Here is a 17,448-nt window from a genome sequence, read left to right as displayed (position 1 = left end):
GGGTTGAAAGTTGTGTACACTGGGGTGGGGTTAGGGGATTGGACAGGTGGTTTTCATGACCATTATTTGAGAATGGTTCCCGAATGTTGGGATTAGAGGACCGACCCAAATAGTAGAAATTTGGAGACAGTTCAGTCTCGGATATAGCACCTTTGACTGCACTTGCCTTTTATAAAGTTATAGTCACGTACCTTTTCATGGATGAACAGCATTGGCACCAAGCACTTAGGAATGTGCCGCTCATCATTTTGTGATTTACTTTTTACATGCGGTGCATCATCCGCACTGCACCCAGAAATGGTTTTGTTTTTTCCTTTGAGAGGAGGTAGCTATGTTTCTGGATACAGGCATTTTGCTTGGGGTTTATCTATCTGGATGTAGATTTGGTCTATTTGTATTGTCATTCATAGACCATGTCTTAATGTACATTAGCCAGCCGCCCTGTGGCAGAGCTAGATAATATGTGCTTGGCACTTTTTTTTTTTTTAATTTTTATTAGCTGAGCCATCCTACCATCTGTTGGCAGCTCAGCGGCAGCTCAGCTCGGGCCAGGCATCAAACTGCTGTTGCTCAGAGCGCTCACTCTTGCGTGCTCATCACTTTCGAAGGAGCCATAGAACCCCAGTTTGATAAAACTGGTTTTTCTTACCTTAAGTAGGAAATTTTCAATTTCCTCCTTGCTGCAGTTATGCAGAGTAAAGCTTTTCACTAATGAGCCTAATTGTCACTTAGTGGGAATCGTTTCACAATTCCCAGTGAACAGTGCCAAATACAAAGACTGACTGGTGTCAGTTTGTGTTTTCCTGTGCGATCCAGGCGCTTGTGCATTTTGCCTTCCTGAGATTTATTGACTCAAATGAAAGCGTGGTTTCTGTGTCAGTCACAGTCTCCATGCAGAACTGCCGTGCACCGTGTTGATCTGTCTTGGATTTTTTAAAGCTAAACTAGGTGTTTTACCTGCTCTTTAATCTGCCCTCCTGTGTCTGATCAGTGGTGCAGATTTGCTTCCTTGCTCCAAGTGCAGAGCAGCCACCCATTTATGATTGACATCAGTTATTTCCTACCAGCTGTCTTCATCCAGAAGCACAGTGGTGAGTGGTGCTCTTCATTACTCCATGTCTCTGAGCAGGTCGGACGAGTGTATCCCCAGGCTGTCTACTTCCCCATCCGGACCCTGTACCTGACCCTGAAAATAGAGCAGCGGGAACGCTACAAGAGCGGTAAGTGTTGGGTGGGGCCAGCTGGCCAGGCCATGGAGGGCTTGTTTCTGAGGGCATCCCACGTCCAGACTGCTGTGGACACACTCCTGCCCCACAGCTGACTTCCTGACATGTGGGCTGGTCTTTCCTTTAGCCAGTGAGAGGGCACTTTGGGGCCAGAAGGCAAAGCCTGATCTTGGGGAAGTTTCTGGTTCTCCTTTGCCGTAATGTAATTGGACGTCCATTTACCTGAGTGATTTGATCCTTATGTAGAAATCATAGATGAACTTTTTAGCTATAGATAACTACAAAGTTTAACTTGCCTCGTTAGTTTTAATACATCCTGGTAAGCGGTGTAAATGTCAATTACTATGTTTGTGTTACTTAGGTTACAAGGAATGTCTTCAGCTGCCAGAATGATCAGCATAGAAACCAGTCAGTCATACTATTGGGTTGTCAGAAAAGTCATGACGTATTTTTTCTGTTTTTCCTTGCAAAAACGTGTCATGACTTTTCTGACAACCCAATCGATAACAAAAATTTACTCAAAATATACGATTTTTAATCGATTTTGAGTAGTCCCAGTGTACAAAGAAGTAGTTTATTTGATAGCTTTAGTTACTCACTAAGCATGGTACTTCGTAAATTAAGGACCATTTGCTTTGTGATGTTTTTAATACCCAGACATTCATGCTGCAAGGCTAGAGTCTTTCTAAGAAGGTGACTGCTGGACTGTGGTGACATCGCCCGCCCACGAGCTGGTGGGTTAAGAGACGCACAGTCATCTCTGAACTCCTGGGTCGTGATATGCTCATTTCAAAATGAAGAATTTTTATTCTAAATGAGCTAAAGCTAGAAAAATAGGGGGTCAGGGATTTTATAACATGTTTTTCATACATTAAGTGACTGGTTTTCAAAAATATTTTACACATGTGGTTTGGTTCTCCTAGATGAAAAAAGTATAGATTTGCTTGTAACTACTTTTAGATTTTCTGAGCTATAGTACAAGGAATGTATTATAACATACTTTTCCTGAACATTTAGAAAAGGACAGTACCCTGAACCCTTGTATAGCCTCTCGTAGGCTCACCAGCTTGCGTGCCCCCACATTTGCTTTTTTGTCAACATGTGCACTTCCTACTGAACCATGTGAAGCCAGCTAGTAGACACTCTATGCCCGAGTCCCTCAGTGCACCTCTCCTTAGAACCAGGGGATCTCCCATAGTCCCTGGGGAAACGGCCTCATGATGTGTTAGCACACCGGCAGGAACCAGCGTTCCTTTGGTCGGTGGGTCCTCTAGAGCACCGAGCTCTCCATCGGTCAGTTTTGCGCTGACATTGGCGTTGTGTGTGTTGCTCTCAGATTCTGGACAGCAGCAGCCAAGTTCAGTGGGTAACCAGTCCCATTCTGCATCAGATCCAGGGCCCATAAGAGCAACAGCACCCATGTGGCGTTGCAGCCGAATCATGCACATGCAGAGGGAGCTCCACCCCACCCTGCTCTCTTCCCTGGAAGGCATCGTCGACCAGATGGTCTGGTTCAGAGAAAACTGGCACGAAGAGGTATTGGCTGTGGTCTAGGACTATGTCCTGTGTGCTTTTGTGGCTGTGTGATTTTTAGTTAGCTGCCGGGTCATTTTATATACTTAGTGTGGAGCTGAACGATGGAGCTGGCAAACAGTTAATGTGGCACACAGGTGCAGCCTTAAATATTCGGAGTGGAAGACTTCAAAAGAAGATGAAATTGAGAAACCATTCCTGCCCCTAAAATGCTCACTTTTGCTCACTTGTCTGAGCTGAATCACTCCAATACCACCAGCTGACAAGGCAGCAGCGGTGGGCGTGAGCGGGAGTGATGGATTGGTAACTGACCAGCATTCACTCCCCAGACGTTGCAGTTAGTGCTCCAGTGATCTTTTCAGCAGCCAGGCCACCCCCTTAATGGTGTTTGTATAAAGTGGTGATGAAGTAATCAGTCTTTATTGCCCAGATAATTACTTAGCTGGCCACGAGGCCCCGTTATTGCTGTGTTCTTTTGTCCCTGTGCACACAGACATGCGGCAGTAACACGGAAGCCTCTGAAAATCAGGTTTTTCTGCTGTTAGTCAACAGGAGGGTATGACCACGACCAGAAAAGGCGGGTGGGGGGAATTGGGGTTTTTTGTTATGTGCAGGATACTTACTCCTCATTGTTAAAAACTCAGCTCACAGTGTGGGGCACACGCGTATTTTACACTATGTCTCACGGGGTCACAGCCATGGCCCTGATGGTGGGGACATGCTGGACAGAGGCTGTTGGTTAGTTGCTTGAGTCAAGAGCTCCCTTTTGTGAATCGTTTGGTCTCTTCTCCACTAGGTTCTCCGGCAGCTCCAACAGGGCCTGGCGAAATGTTACTCTGTTGCGTTTGAGAAAAGCGGAGCAGTGTCGGATGCCAAAATTACCCCCCATACTCTGAATTTCGTCAAGAAGTTGGTGAGCACGTTTGGGGTGGGCCTGGAGAATGTGTCCAACGTCTCAACCATGTTCTCCAGCGCGGCCTCCGAGTCTCTTGCCAGGCGGGCACAGGCCACCGCCCAGGACCCTGTCTTCCAGAAGCTGAAGGGCCAGTTCACAACCGGTGAGTCTGGCTTTGTTCTGCCTGCACACGGGGAGGCTCCACTCACTGTTTCTCCTCAGCCTTTAACATATGAGATAATTGTAGCCATTGCTTTTCTTACCCCTGTCCTGGGAGAGCTGGTCGTGCTGTGTTTAGGCTCAGATCCCAAGGAAGCCATGACACCCACCACCCGGGACGACATGTGCGTCTCTCCAGTGCAGGGTTGCGGTTTGGAGCCAGCGTGCCAGGCTCCACCTCAGGGGATAGAAAAGGATGGTTTCAAAGAACCTTCTGCTCCCTGACCCCTCCCTCCACTTGGTTTTCGTGGGAAAAGTCAGCAGTGTGAATAAGATAAGACAGTGAGACTCAAAGGTGCAGGGCTCGAGGTGACAAGTGAAGTTCAAGCTTGTAGTGGATTCCCGTGGCAGAATGATAGGTAGATTGTATTTTTACTACTTGTTCCTGGTTCAGGTTCATGCATTTTCCTAGACCCATGGGAGCATGAATCCTGGCACCACCACGCTCTGTGTGATCTGAGGTAAATGGGCCAATCTCCCTTTGCCTGAGTTTACATCTGTTAGATAGAGATCCTGGTCCCCTAGCGTGCGCAGGAGTCGCATGTCGCTGGGAGTGTTTGTCCCTGCTCCTCGCTCTGCCTCCCTCCCACTGACCTGCCTGTTCTCCTGACAGAGGGGCCTGCGTAGCCCCTCTCCTGCCGGGAGCACCAGGTCCCAGACTCCAGCCTGAGTGACTTCTGCAGGTTTTTATGTCTTGAGTGTCAATCTATGGATGATTATCATGTGAGAACAAGATTTATCTCGTAAAATTTCCCAGAGCTAAAAGAAACATTTCACTAATTACTACTTTTTAAATTGTTTCTAAAACATTTTTTCTTCACTGATACATAGAATAAATGGCTCACATTTTTAGATATTTAAAGTACCTCAGAGATACAGCATCGAGACGTTTGTTTAGGGGTCTCCTGGGGACCTGGGGCCTTCCTACAGGCGACCCTTTGGGGTTGGGGGTGAGGTTCTGTGTTGGCGGCCTGTCCTGGACACTGGGAGAGCTGGCCGACACCAGGGCTTCGCTTGTTCTTTTGGGCCTCAGCTTCGCTTTACCGAGCAAGAGGAATTCTGGGGGTTGGCCCCAACCTAGATGAAAAATAGGGCTGTGTGTGGCTGGGAGGTTGCTTGCGCAGTGATTTTGGGGTGGATGAGAAACAGCCCAGAGGACTAAAGATGTTCTTAATCATGTTTTATTTTGAAGATTTCGACTTCAGTGTTCCAGGATCCATGAAGCTTCATAATCTTATTTCCAAATTGAAAAAGTGGATCAAAATCCTGGAGGCCAAAACGAAGCAGCTTCCAAAATTCTTCCTCATAGAAGAAAAGTGCCGTTTTTTAAGCAATTTTTCAGCGCAGACAGCGGAAGTAGAAATCCCGGGGGAGTTTCTGATGCCAAAGCCGACACATTATTATATCAAGATTGCTCGGTGAGTGTGCCTGGCCTGGCGTGGCCACTGACACATCCCCAGCAGGCAGAGCCTGTGACAGGCCTGCAGGGCAGACCCCTTCCAGTGTTTCAGAGAGCACGAGGTTGTTCTAGCATTTGGGTGATGAAGCCCCTGAAAGGGCCTGGTTTAATCGATGGGTTAAGTGTCCTTTTGGGTCAAGTTTGTGTTTGCTTCCGAAAGAACCTTTTCTGAATCACTGCAGAACTTGACAAAATAGTTTCCTGGTCTTCTGTAAATTCTTAAAGCATATTCAAAACAGAATCAGACAGTTGTAAAATTTAATAGAGTATGTTGCATCTCACTTGAAATGTAAAGAGTACTGTGAAGAGGCTTCCATTAACACATAGGTGTTTATTTTATTTCTAAATCGGACGCAGGGCTCTGGTTCTCCATAGTCCAGAATTCGGTTTCCCTTTCCTCCAAACCTGACTCGAGCCCCGACCAGCCCTCCTCCTCCTTGACTTCTGGCAGCAGCCAAGGCCCATGGTGAGGAGGGTGAGGGCAGGTGTGTGCCAGGCCCCACGCCCACTCCTCGAGCCACCTGCGAGTGCCAGACAGGACCATCCTGCTCCTGACCGCCAGACCTGGGCCCTCCCAGCTCTGCTGTGCTCAGGGCCAGGCTGGCGGCCCATCTGTAGCTCCTGACGCAGGACCTCTGGCATGATTCTTTTTAATCTCAGCTTCATCTTTTTTGCCTTTTGTTTTCCCTCTGCTGTGGTCTCTTACCTCGTTTTGTGATATTATTGCACTGTTTATACCTTGTCAGAATGCGATGGGGTGTGACTTAATTAACAAATGACTGCTGTAACTGCACAGTCTGTTTTTTCCATGATAGCTCTGAAAGCTGCTTTTGGAAAGCTCCATTTTCTTCTTAAAGCAAAGGATTGGACATCGAGGCTTGGAGAGTTGGTGTTTCATGGTTTGCTTGTTTCGGTAGGTTTATGCCCAGGGTGGAAATTGTACAGAAGCACAACACTGCGGCCAGGAGACTGTACATTCGTGGGCACAACGGCAAGATCTACCCGTACCTAGTCATGAACGACGCCTGCCTGACGGAGTCGCGGAGGGAGGAGCGTGTGCTGCAGCTGCTCCGCCTGCTAAACCCCTGCTTGGAGAAGAGGAAGGAAACCACGAAGAGGCACTTGTTTTTCACAGGTGGGAGAGCTGCATGCGGGGCTGGGGCACACAGCGCACCTTAGCCTCTGAGGGTGTCATGTGCAGCATCCGTCAGCAGCTGGGGGTGCCCTGAGCGACACCCTGCAGGGAAGGCCGTGTGAAGAGGGACAGGTCCCCCGACAGAGCCCCTGCTCCTTCAGGAAGCCCCTCCCGGCCTTGAGGCTCCTTGCTGCGAGATGGGTCCTCTGAGGCATATTTGGAAGAGAAGGCGCCGTCCCTGTGCACACGCCATCTTCACTTCCCCAGGAGTCCGCCATGCTTGGGGAAACCTGGGCTGAATGAGGGTTGCTTGTGGGCTTGCTCCCGGCACATTGCAGTGTTAAGTGTGGTCTCCGGGACCCCACACTGCAGCGTGCGCACTGCCCGAGCTCAGCTTCAGGGACTGAAACGCAAGACTTGGGCAAGTCGAGAGGCTCTGAAGGCCCGAAACCTTGGGCAGGTGGCAGCCAGCTGCAAGAGTGAGGTCTTCCGTAACCGAGATGTCATGGGTGATTCACAAGTGGCCTGTTTCTGTCTGTAATGGGCATAGATGAGACACCTATAATTCCACCCAGAGAAGAAAACCATCGTTAAAATATTTTAGCTTTTAATCCCTGAGGTTAGGAGCCCATTGCAATGCTTATTATCTAGTTGTGTATGGAAATTTCTTCTGATAGCTAAGGCGTAATCCAACCCATTTTGACCTAAAATCTCTTACCCTTAATAGCCCCCAAATGAGAAGTAGATTAAAAAACAAGTCTATAGGGCTGGCCGAGTGGCGTGATGGTTAAGAACTGGCTTGGGACGCCAGAGGGCCCCGGTTCGGATCCCACATATGAGGGCCAGTGACACTGCCCTCCACAGCTAAGATGCTGAACAACAGCTCTACCTGGAGCTGGGCTGCTGGGAGTCGCCAGCGATGGCGTAGGCTGCAGCCCCTGTGACAGTGGGTTGCCATGGGCTACTGTATGTAGCCAGCAGCCAGCGTGAGCTGCCAGCAGCTGCAGTGAGCGGCCGTCCAGAGGCCGGCGACTCATCTGCCTCGCCCGGGAAGAGCGCAATGATGGTGCCAACTTGGGCCAGCGAAGCAACATCCTCCACAACTAGACTGAAGAACAAAAAATGACAGCAACTTGTCTGTTCCCCTTCCCCCAATTCCCTAGCACTGTTGCCATCCCCCCAATTCCCCAATAAAAAAAAAATCTTAAAAAAAAAAACCCAAAACACAAGTCTATAGAAAGCTAAGTGGTTGTTAGCATGTATGTAATGTGATCTATAGTGTCGTTCCCTGCCCACGGCAGTCCAGATGTGTACCCTGGAGGCCCTTTGGAGTTTCTTTGTGGATAGAAGCCGTGGCAGCACTCCAGTAGCTGTGGTCCCACTGACATTAAATCGAATTAACTGTTTGTCAGAAGTCAGCATCTGTGTGTCCCACGCCGACACTCAGCCCACAGGCGGGCGGCTCTGGTGGCCTAGAGACAGTGGGGGCGGCACAGGGTCACAGCTGTGCTCATTGGCTCGGCAGCGCCAGTGCTCTTGGCAGTCTCTTTATTTTATTTTATTTATTTATTTTTTTAAAGATTTTATTGGGGAATCGGGGAAGGGGAACAGACAAGTTGCTGTCCTTTTGTTCTTCAGTCTAGTTGTGGAGGACGCTGCTTCACTGGCCCATGTTGGTATTATCATTGTGCTCTTCCCAGATGAGGCAGTCGCTCACTGGCCATTGGACGGCCGCTCACGGCGGCTCACGAAAGCTCATGCCAGCTGCTGGCTAGCCCCACACCAGCCCCACTGCAGCCTACGCCGTCATCAGTGACTCATGGCAGCCCAGCTCCAGGTCGAGCTGTTGTTCACCATCTTAGCTGTAGAGGGCACAGTGTCACTGCCCCTCATATGTGGGATCCGAACTGGGGCCCTGCTGCTCAGAGCTGGCATCTCAAGCCAATTCCTAATCAATGCGCCACTCGGCCAGCCCTATTTTTTGTTTTTTAAGATTGCCTCCTAGATAATTTCTTTTCACCTGTGTCTTAAACACAGGTTGATGGCAGCTCAGGCTTTGTTATCAATAGGATGTGCTTAGTGCCCCGAGTTGCGTCAGTACGCGCTGTGTGACCATTGTCCTTCCAGCTTTAGCCCACGCATGCTTCCTCCCTCCGCCCACGGCAGCTCAGTCGCCTGTGCTGCCAGGACGTCCCTGAAGGTGAGAGATGCTGACCCTGGCCGCTGGCTCTCAGCTGACCCTCCTCTCCCCTCTCTTCCCCAGTTCCGCGTGTTGTGGCCGTGTCCCCACAGATGCGCCTCGTGGAGGACAACCCGTCTTCCCTGTCCCTTGTGGAGATCTACAAGCAGCGCTGTGCCAAGAAGGGCATCGAGCACGACAACCCCATCTCCCGGTATTACGACAGACTGGCCACCGTGCAGGCTCGCGGGACCCAAGCCAGCCACCAGGTACCGAATCGGGACAGGCAGGACCTCCCTCAGCTGCGGCCGCTTTCTGTGGTGGTGCTTCCATGTCGAGTGTGCTGAGAAAAGCAGTGTGTGGTGGCGGGGCACTGAGCTTCCTTGCTTGGACTTGTGCGATGGGATAAGTGAGATGGCCATGGACCTTAGTGAAGTGACATTTGCTGTAACAGGTTTGTTTGTTGTAACAGGTCAAAGGGATAAGTTTTCATCCCTGGAGATTTCCTAATTCTTTACTTACCAAACAGCTCAGAAGCTAGAATTTAAAAAATAACTTTATGGCAAACTCATTGGCAGCCAAACCTGGCCTATGTGATGTGAGGCTATTTATCCACTTCATGTTCACGTTCACCTGGCTTCCTGCTGGGGCATTAGGTAATGTAGTCTCTGCACTGGGTACCCTCTCCAAAGCACAGAAAGTGGCGAACCTGGTAGCTCACCAGGCCCAGGTGTCTTGGTCGCCTGTGGGAACACGGTGCCACCGCAGACACCCATTGGGCAGACAGAGTTCCCTGTACCTGCAGATCCCTGCCCTGGGTTGAGGGTAGGGCAGGAGTGGGCTCTAATGAGACCAGTTTGAGTGTCTCCCCAAGGGGCAGCTGTTTTGGCCTCCCCCACCACTACCCCGAGGCTGCCCTGGTCCTGCCCATACTTCTGAGAGGGCCTCACAGTAGGAAGACAGCACAGCTGGAAGCTGTGACCTTGCCTCCACTCTCCCAGGGACTTACTTCAGTTAGTCTGGGGCCTGGAGGACTTTATTTTGTTTAGGAAGATGGAGGGCAGTGCTCAGAGTGCAGGCAGGACCTGAGGGTGCAGGTGGGTGGTCCAGGCCATGGGGCCTGCCGCCACCTCACTTGTTGTGCAGGCAGAGCGAGGGAAATCTCTCTGTTTTGACTGGCCTCTGAGGACAGCTTGTCACCTCCCTTGGGAATTGGTGTAAAGGCTTCATTGGGGCACAGGTCACTCTGGACCATGGGCAGTTTTGAGGTGCTTGCAGGAGATGAATGGATTGTGTTTTTAAGGCTCCATTTACCTTTGACAGTGTGGAAGCAAGTGGCCTCTATTTGCAAATACATGCCTACCTCAGGATTTCCCTGTTGTTTTATAAACAGCATGTGTACCTGATGAAGCTGATGTTGGTCCAGCCTAGAAACAGTGCTGGGGTCCTGCTGGACCAGCTAGAGAGGTGACAACACAAAATGATCCCAGCTTTATGCCCTGTTATTCTTTGTACCCTAGTTTGTTACATTATTAACTCTGCTGCTTTATCTTTTGCATTTTTATAACACCTTTATTGAGACATAATTTATATGCCATAAAATTCACCCTTTAAAATGTACAGCTCAATGATTTTAGTATATTCAGAATTGTGCATTCATTATCTATCTTTAAAACATTTCATCACCCCAAAAAGAAACCTCATACCCATTACTAGTCATGCCCTATTGCTCTCTATCCCCAGCCCCTGACAACCACAGATGTTTCTGTCTCTGTGAATTGGCTTATTCTGGACGTATCATATAAATGGAGCCATACACTGTGTGGTCTTTCATGGCTGGCTTCTGTCACTTGGTATAATGTTTTCAAAGTTCCATCCGTTGTGTAGCATGAATCAGTAGTTTGCTTCTTTTTATTGCCGAGTAGTGTTCCCTGTAGACTACGTTTAAATTATCTATTCATCAGTTGATGGACTTTTGGGTTATTTATACTTTTGGATTGTTTATACTTTTTGAGCATTATGACTAATGCTGCCGTGAACTTTCATGTACAAGTTTTTATGTGGACATATGTCTTCATTTCTCTTAGATATTATATATACCTAGTAGTAGAATTGCTGGGTTATGTGGTAACTTACATCTTTAACATTTTGGTGAATTGTGAAACTGTTTCCCAAAATGACCACTCAGTGAATAAGAGTTCTAATTTCTCTACATTATTCTTGTCAATACTTATTATTGTGTATCTTTTTTATTATGGCTGTCTTAGTGGGTGTGAAGTGCTAGCTCATTTTGTAGATAACTATTGAAATTGAGCATCTTTTCACGTGCTAGTTGGGTATTTGCATATTTTCTTTGGAGAAAAGTCTATTCAAGCCCTTTGCTCATTTTTAAATTGGGTGATTTGTCTTTTTTTTTGTTGTTGATTCTAAGCATGCTTTATATACTTTAGATATAAGAGACTTAATACAAGTAACTTGACTTTCCTGTATATTGGCTGTGTCGTTCTGATTCTTTGCATGTCATAATTTTTTTGTTGAAAACTGGACATTTAAAATAATATAATGTGGCAACTGTAGAAATCAGATCCTTCCCCCCAAGGTTTGTTGTTGTGTTTGTTTAGTGACTTTCCTGGAAATCTGTAAAGTCCGTGTTTTGTCATGTGGAATCATTGGTCTCTGCTCAGTTAGCTCAGCAGTCAGCTAAAGGTTTCACAGCGATTTCTTACATGCCTTGACCCAATAAATCTTACACCTCTTTCGAGGACCTGTGTGTGTATGCATGTGTGCATGCATGAATGTGATGGATGTGTGTGTGTGTGTGTGTGTGTGTGTGTGTGTGTGTGTTTGTGTGTGTTGGGGCATGCCTTCAGCCTGGCCAGGAAGTTTACAACTGCCTGCACCTTCACTTTCTGCTTTTGCAGAGTCACAAGGTCAACCATAGGTGAGTGCATAGCGCCTTTGGGGGTTTTTCATGAGCAATGAGAGTGGCCTCCTAGATTCCCAAGAGTATGTTGGAGCTTTTCAAAGTCCCGTATGTCATCTCATTGCCCAGCTCGCTGTCTTGTTTGGCAACCTCGTGTGCTCCAGCTGGTGTCACTGCCTCAGCACCATCGATTTTAAACTGTTGTCGCTGATTGTTTTCAACAAATGCCTTCAAATAGGGTGTTCCTCACTGTGAACTCTGAGTTCAGTCAAACAGAGACAAGCCCGATCAAGGAAGCTGCCAGACAGGTCAAATTGTGTCAGTTCTCTGGAGATGAAGCTTTTGGGGGGGAAATCACCAAACTCATTCTGCTCACTCCAGTCACTGTTAGGCTGCTAGTTTTTGTAGCTCCCGTGGTTGCCGGGCTGTGCTGGATGGAGCTGTGGAGAAGGAGATGGAAAAAGGACAATTAGAATGCCACAAAGCTCACTGTTCTCACCAAGATTCAGTCTATTTTTCTTGAGTAAAAGCTGCTCAGATTGTTGTAAGCCTTTGTTTAATTTCCAGAGTTCTGGAAATGATTATTTTGTTGATTTTTGCCAGTGTTGTTGTGGCTTTTGTGGAGGAGCACATTTTGGAAGTCCACTCTGCTGTCTCAGGAGTGCTTCTTTCCTTTTTACAAACGAGGAAACGAAAAGAAACTGAACGTGTGCTTGACGGTCTGCATGGTCCTTGGTTGCTTAGGGCCTGCATTCTAGTGGTTATTCAGAGACGATGGGTAGGACTTCGCCCAGAATAGACCTTGTACCTTTTTACCAGTTGCTCTAACAGGAACTAAATGAACTCAGTAAACTTTTTATTGAGGCCATCTCTAAATTTGTGTTGTTTCCAATAGTCTAGTGAGCCTTCCAGTACAGAATTCAGTTTAAAGTGTTGTGTAGCAGCTGCTCTAATTTTAGACTAGCTCCTTCGATTTATAAAACTTTTGTCTTTAATAGTCTTAGACATGAAATGGTGTTGGTATCCACCTGTGTTTTTGTTCTCTTTGTTAACTGGCCTGGCATATTTTGTAGTTAGCACATTATTGTATTCAGATATTTACCTAAGTTTTTGGTGAGACAGGTATCATCATGCAGGTGAGGCTTTCATTTAGACCAGGGGTCAGCAAACTGCGGCTCTGAAGTAAAATTGAAAATGAAAATAAAACTATCTAGTTTCATTTAGAAATTTTTACAGGATATTATTTACATAATGGTGATTATGTAAAAATATATTTATGGCTCTCAAATAATTTTTAAATTGTTGTGAGGGACAGGATTGGCTCTTCCAGGGGTTGGCAAACTTTTGAGACAGAACGTACCCAAAGAGCCACATGTGGCTTGTGAGCCCATTTGCTGACCCCTAATTTAGCTCCATTGTTGCTTTAAGCACAAGACATGGAACCCTGGAGGGAAATTGACTGATCTTGTCCATCCTAATGTTTAGTCAGGACACTGCTTATGTATCTGTTGACAAAATTCACTCTACTGGTGCTAAGAAATTACGATGTGAGAGTTTTCCTTTTGAGGAAAAAAATTGTGAGACAGAAACGTCATGGAGTGTGTATCATCCCAGGTCCTTCGAGACATCCTCAAGGAAGTTCAGAGCAACATGGTGCCACGCAGCATGCTGAAAGAGTGGGCTTTGCACACCTTTCCCAATGCCACAGACTACTGGACATTCCGGAAGATGTTCACCATCCAGCTTGCACTGATTGGCTTTGCAGAATTTGTCTTGCATTTAAATAGACTCAACCCCGAGATGTTACAGATTGCTCAGGTAACTTGGGATGAATAGCCAGACCCTCTCCTTAGATGTCTGCACTCTGCTGTTTACGTTCCTAAAATGTCTCCTTCTGAAATTCAGGACACCGGTAAACTGAATGTTGCCTACTTTCGATTTGATATAAACGATGCGACTGGAGACTTAGATGCCAACCGTCCTGTCCCTTTTCGCCTTACACCCAACATCTCTGAATTTCTGACCACCATTGGCGTCTCTGGCCCACTGACCGCCTCCATGATCGCTGTCGCCCGGTGCTTCGCCCAGCCCAACTTTAAGGTAGGTCACGAGGTTGTCTTGTGAGAAGCACAGGATGGGGTCACGCAGTACACACACAGCCTCCTAGGAAGTGCCGATAGCTAATGAGGCAGAGAGCTGAGTTAGGCAGAAGAGGCCATTGTTGCCATACAATGAAAGTGTATTCATTTGGGGGAGGGGTTTAAAATGTTCTCTGTCCAGAAGTGTTTAGGATGTTGAGGAACCCAGTTTACAGAAGGAAATCTAGAAGCCTCTATTGGAGAATTTCCCCCAACTGTTATCATTTCATGTCAGTTTTCTTGACTCCATTTTATAGCTGCCTTCTGTTTCTCATTTCGCAAACCGTTCTGCTGTAAAAGGCACAAGTGTTCTCTGTAGGGTGGTGCCTGTCTTGTAGTGATGGGGCCTAAACGAATGTGACATGCGAGGCACATAGTAAACTCCCAGGGAGGTGACATGTGCCAAGATGCCCTTGGCCTTGTGAGGGTGTGTGACAGCTCTGCCCACGGTGTCATCTGAGGCCAGGGAAGGTGGGTGACACATCAGAGGTCACACAACTGGTGGAGGCAGATGGGGACTCAGATCCAGTGCATTCTGACTCTGAGCCTGTCTCTTAATAGTTGGGGACAGAACACAGTTTACTTTTTTTGTTTTTTTAATTGGCGAACAGTATGTTTTTGCAGGACCCATCAGCTCCAAGTCAAGTAGTTGTTTCAATCTAGTTGTGGAGGGCACAGTTCAGTGGCCCATGTGGGGATCGAACCGGCACCCTTGGTGTTATGAGCCTGCGCTCTAACCAACTGAGCTAACTGGCCGCCCCTACTTTTTTTTTCTTTTAACTTATGAGACTGTCTGTACCTTTCTTTTTTTTCCCTTTTTCCCCCCAGATAAGCATTTTGTGTCTAGAGAAGTCTTCAGATACCAGTTGCTTTCCCAAAACATTTACTCAGAACAGTTTTAAAATTATTGAATAAACTCTTAACTTTGAACAAAGACTTTATGTTATATACACGTCTCGCTCTTTTTGATGTCCAGTTGCACATCAATGTGGAATGCTGTTTCTGATTCTTGGGAATAACTTATGAACATGAGTAAAAATAAATAGCCTTTAGGTTTTTTTCCTGAGTAAGGAATTTGTGCTTGAATGCAGTGACTGGCTTTAAGGGTTGAAATATGAAGTTCTCGTTTAGATAGAAATATTCTACTTCTAGAAACAATCATAGGGTAATCCTTAGAATGGCATTTAATTTGAAAACTTTAAAAAGTATAAAGAAGGCTCTCCTTTATTTTATTTTGTTAATTTATTTTTCAGTTACAGTTGACATACAATATTAATCTCAGGTGTACAAACATAGTGGTTAGACATGTATATAATTTACAAAGTGATCACCCTGATAAACCTAGTGCCCATCTGACACTGTACATAGTTATTACAATATTATTGACTATATTTCCTATGCTATCCTGTACATCCTGTGACTGTTTTTATAACTGGCAGTTTGTACTAATTAATCCCTTCACCTCCTGGCCCATCCCCTCAACTCCTCTCCCATGTGGTGACCATCAGTTTATTCTCTGTATCTTTGAGTTTGTTTTGTTCATTTTTGGTTTTTAGCTTCCACTTATAAGTAAAATCATATGGTATTTATCTTTCTCTGACTTTTTTCACTTAGCATAATACCTTCTAGGTCCATCTATGTTATCGCAAATGGCAAGATTTTATTCTTTTTTATGGCTTAGTACTATTTCATTGTATATATGTACCACCTCTTCTTTGTCCCGTCATCCATTGAAGGACACTTAGGTTGCTTCTGTATCTTGGCTACTGTAAATAATGCTGCAGTGAACATAGGGGTACATATATCTTTTTTTAAAAAGATTTTATTGGGGAATTGGGGGAGGGGAACAGTGTTGGGGAATCGGGAAGGGGAACAGACAAGTTGCTGTGCTTTTGTTCTTCAGTCTAGTTGTGGAGGATGTTGCTTCATTGGGCCATGTTGGTATTATGATCATTGTGCTCTTCCCGGTTGAGGCAGATCAGTTGCCGGCCATGGGACAGCTAGCTGCTCACGGTGGTTCACAGCCGCTCACGCTGGCTGCCAGCCACTCATGGTAGCTTACAGCAGCCCACTGCAGCAGGGGCTGCAGCCTATGCCATCACCTTCCACTCAACAGCAGCCCAGCTCCAGGTCAAGCTATTGTTCACCATCTTAGCTGTAGAGGGCACAGTGTCACTGGCCCATGTGGGATCTGAACCGGCGGCCCTGCTGCTCAGAGCTGGTGTCCCAAACCAACTCTTAACCAATGAGCCACTCGGCCGGCCCCTACATATATTTTTTTGAATTAGTGTTTTGGATTTCTTTGAATAAATACCCAGAACTGGGTCATATGGTAATTCTATTTTTAATTTTTTGAGGAACCTCCATACTGTTTTCCATGGTGGCTGCATGAGTTTACAATCCCACCCACAGTGTACTAGAGTTCCCTTTCTTTCACATCCTCGCCAGCACTTGTTTGTTGATTTATTGAAAATAAGGCTCTCCTTATTGTGAAGGCCTGTTAGAGTGTGGAGGAACACCGTGCATTGCTCATTGCATAGACTGTGCTGGTGTAGATGGTGTAGATGGGCCCAGATTTCTTCATAGCCCAAGTATAGTCAGTGCCTTTACATTAAGCACAGATGTAGATGTACGGGAAACTACTAAAAACACGTTCTGTTGGCACCCAGTGATACAGAATAAAACCCTCCACATATTTGTCTGAAGTTACTTTTATTTATTTTTTTAGGTTTTTTTTGCATTATTTAATAGTGGACTTAATAGCCGTTGTTGACTGCTGTTGGAAGTTACTTTTAAGCAGTCCTGGGTTCCTAAAATGAAAGCACTCTGCACTCTTTGAATATGGCAATGGGTATTTATTCAAAGAAATCCAAAACACTAATTCAAAAAGACATATGTAGGGGCCGGCCGAGTGGCTCAGTTGGTTAAGAGTTGGCTTGGATATCTCAGTTCATGAGGATTTGCAGGCTTTGGAGTCGTCTGTTGACTTACCCTCCTGTCCTTTCTTGGTGATCTCAGTACCAGCGTCCGGCCTCTGGGTTCCCGGCCCCTCCTCCTCCAGCCCTCTCGCTCTGCACCCACTCTCCATGCTGCCATAGGGCCCCCCAGCCACCACCTCCAGGCTTTCCAGCTCCCTCCCAGTAGGCGCAGTTCCAGTGGTTCCCTGGCCCCGCGGAACTGCCTGCAGCCTCTGGTCCCTCCCTCCTGCTCCCTTCCTTCACCTTAGATCCCCTGGGTGGGCCTCCTGCTGTGCTGCTCTCCCTCTGAGGACTCTGCCTGCCATTCCTGGGGAGCAAATGCAGAGGACCTGACCAGAATGCCATCATGTCTGGAAAGTCGATGGCTTCATTTTGGCACCTGTTAGAGTGTGATGCCGAACCCACTGGTGCCTGTGTCTCCAGTCTGTGCGCTCTGACAGGCCAAGAAGGCAGACGTCGTCCCCTCTCCTCCCATCCCCCCTCTGTCCATCCCCCGCACCCTCAGCGGCTGCCCTTGCTAACCCAGCCACATGTCTCCACACCCCCTCCCCCCTTCCGGACGGTTCCTCTGTCTCAGCTTGTACCTGGGGTGGCCCCTGCCCTTGGACATGGACCTCCCCGCCCCTCAGGCACTGCTCCCCGGCATCAAGTGGTTGTCTCAGCAGTGTCCTCTCTCTTCTGGACTCGACATTTATGCACTCTTTTTTTTTTAAAAGATTTTTTTTGGGGAATTGGGGGAGGGGATCAGCGCTGGGGAATTGGG

At 47.1% G+C, this 17,448-nt stretch overlaps 1 protein-coding gene across 1 annotated transcript in view; it reads left to right on the top strand.

Moving 5' to 3' along the window:
* Positions 1–17,448, top strand: part of TRRAP (transformation/transcription domain associated protein) — a 127,403-nt gene that overhangs the window by 107,660 nt on the left and 2,295 nt on the right. Inside the window, 8 exon segments of the mRNA XM_019655561.1 lie at positions 1,130–1,220; positions 2,617–2,762; positions 3,556–3,817; positions 5,066–5,291; positions 6,250–6,467; positions 8,731–8,915; positions 13,184–13,387; positions 13,475–13,669. Coding sequence (XP_019511106.1) covers positions 1,130–1,220; positions 2,617–2,762; positions 3,556–3,817; positions 5,066–5,291; positions 6,250–6,467; positions 8,731–8,915; positions 13,184–13,387; positions 13,475–13,669 — 1,527 coding nt within the window.

Source organism: Hipposideros armiger, unplaced genomic scaffold, assembly GCF_001890085.2.
Source record: "Hipposideros armiger isolate ML-2016 unplaced genomic scaffold, ASM189008v1 scaffold_242, whole genome shotgun sequence".
NCBI classification, from domain to species: domain Eukaryota; kingdom Metazoa; phylum Chordata; class Mammalia; order Chiroptera; family Hipposideridae; genus Hipposideros; species Hipposideros armiger.
The sequence above is the reverse complement of the archived record's forward strand: the minus strand, read 5'-3'. Positions and strand labels throughout refer to the sequence as shown.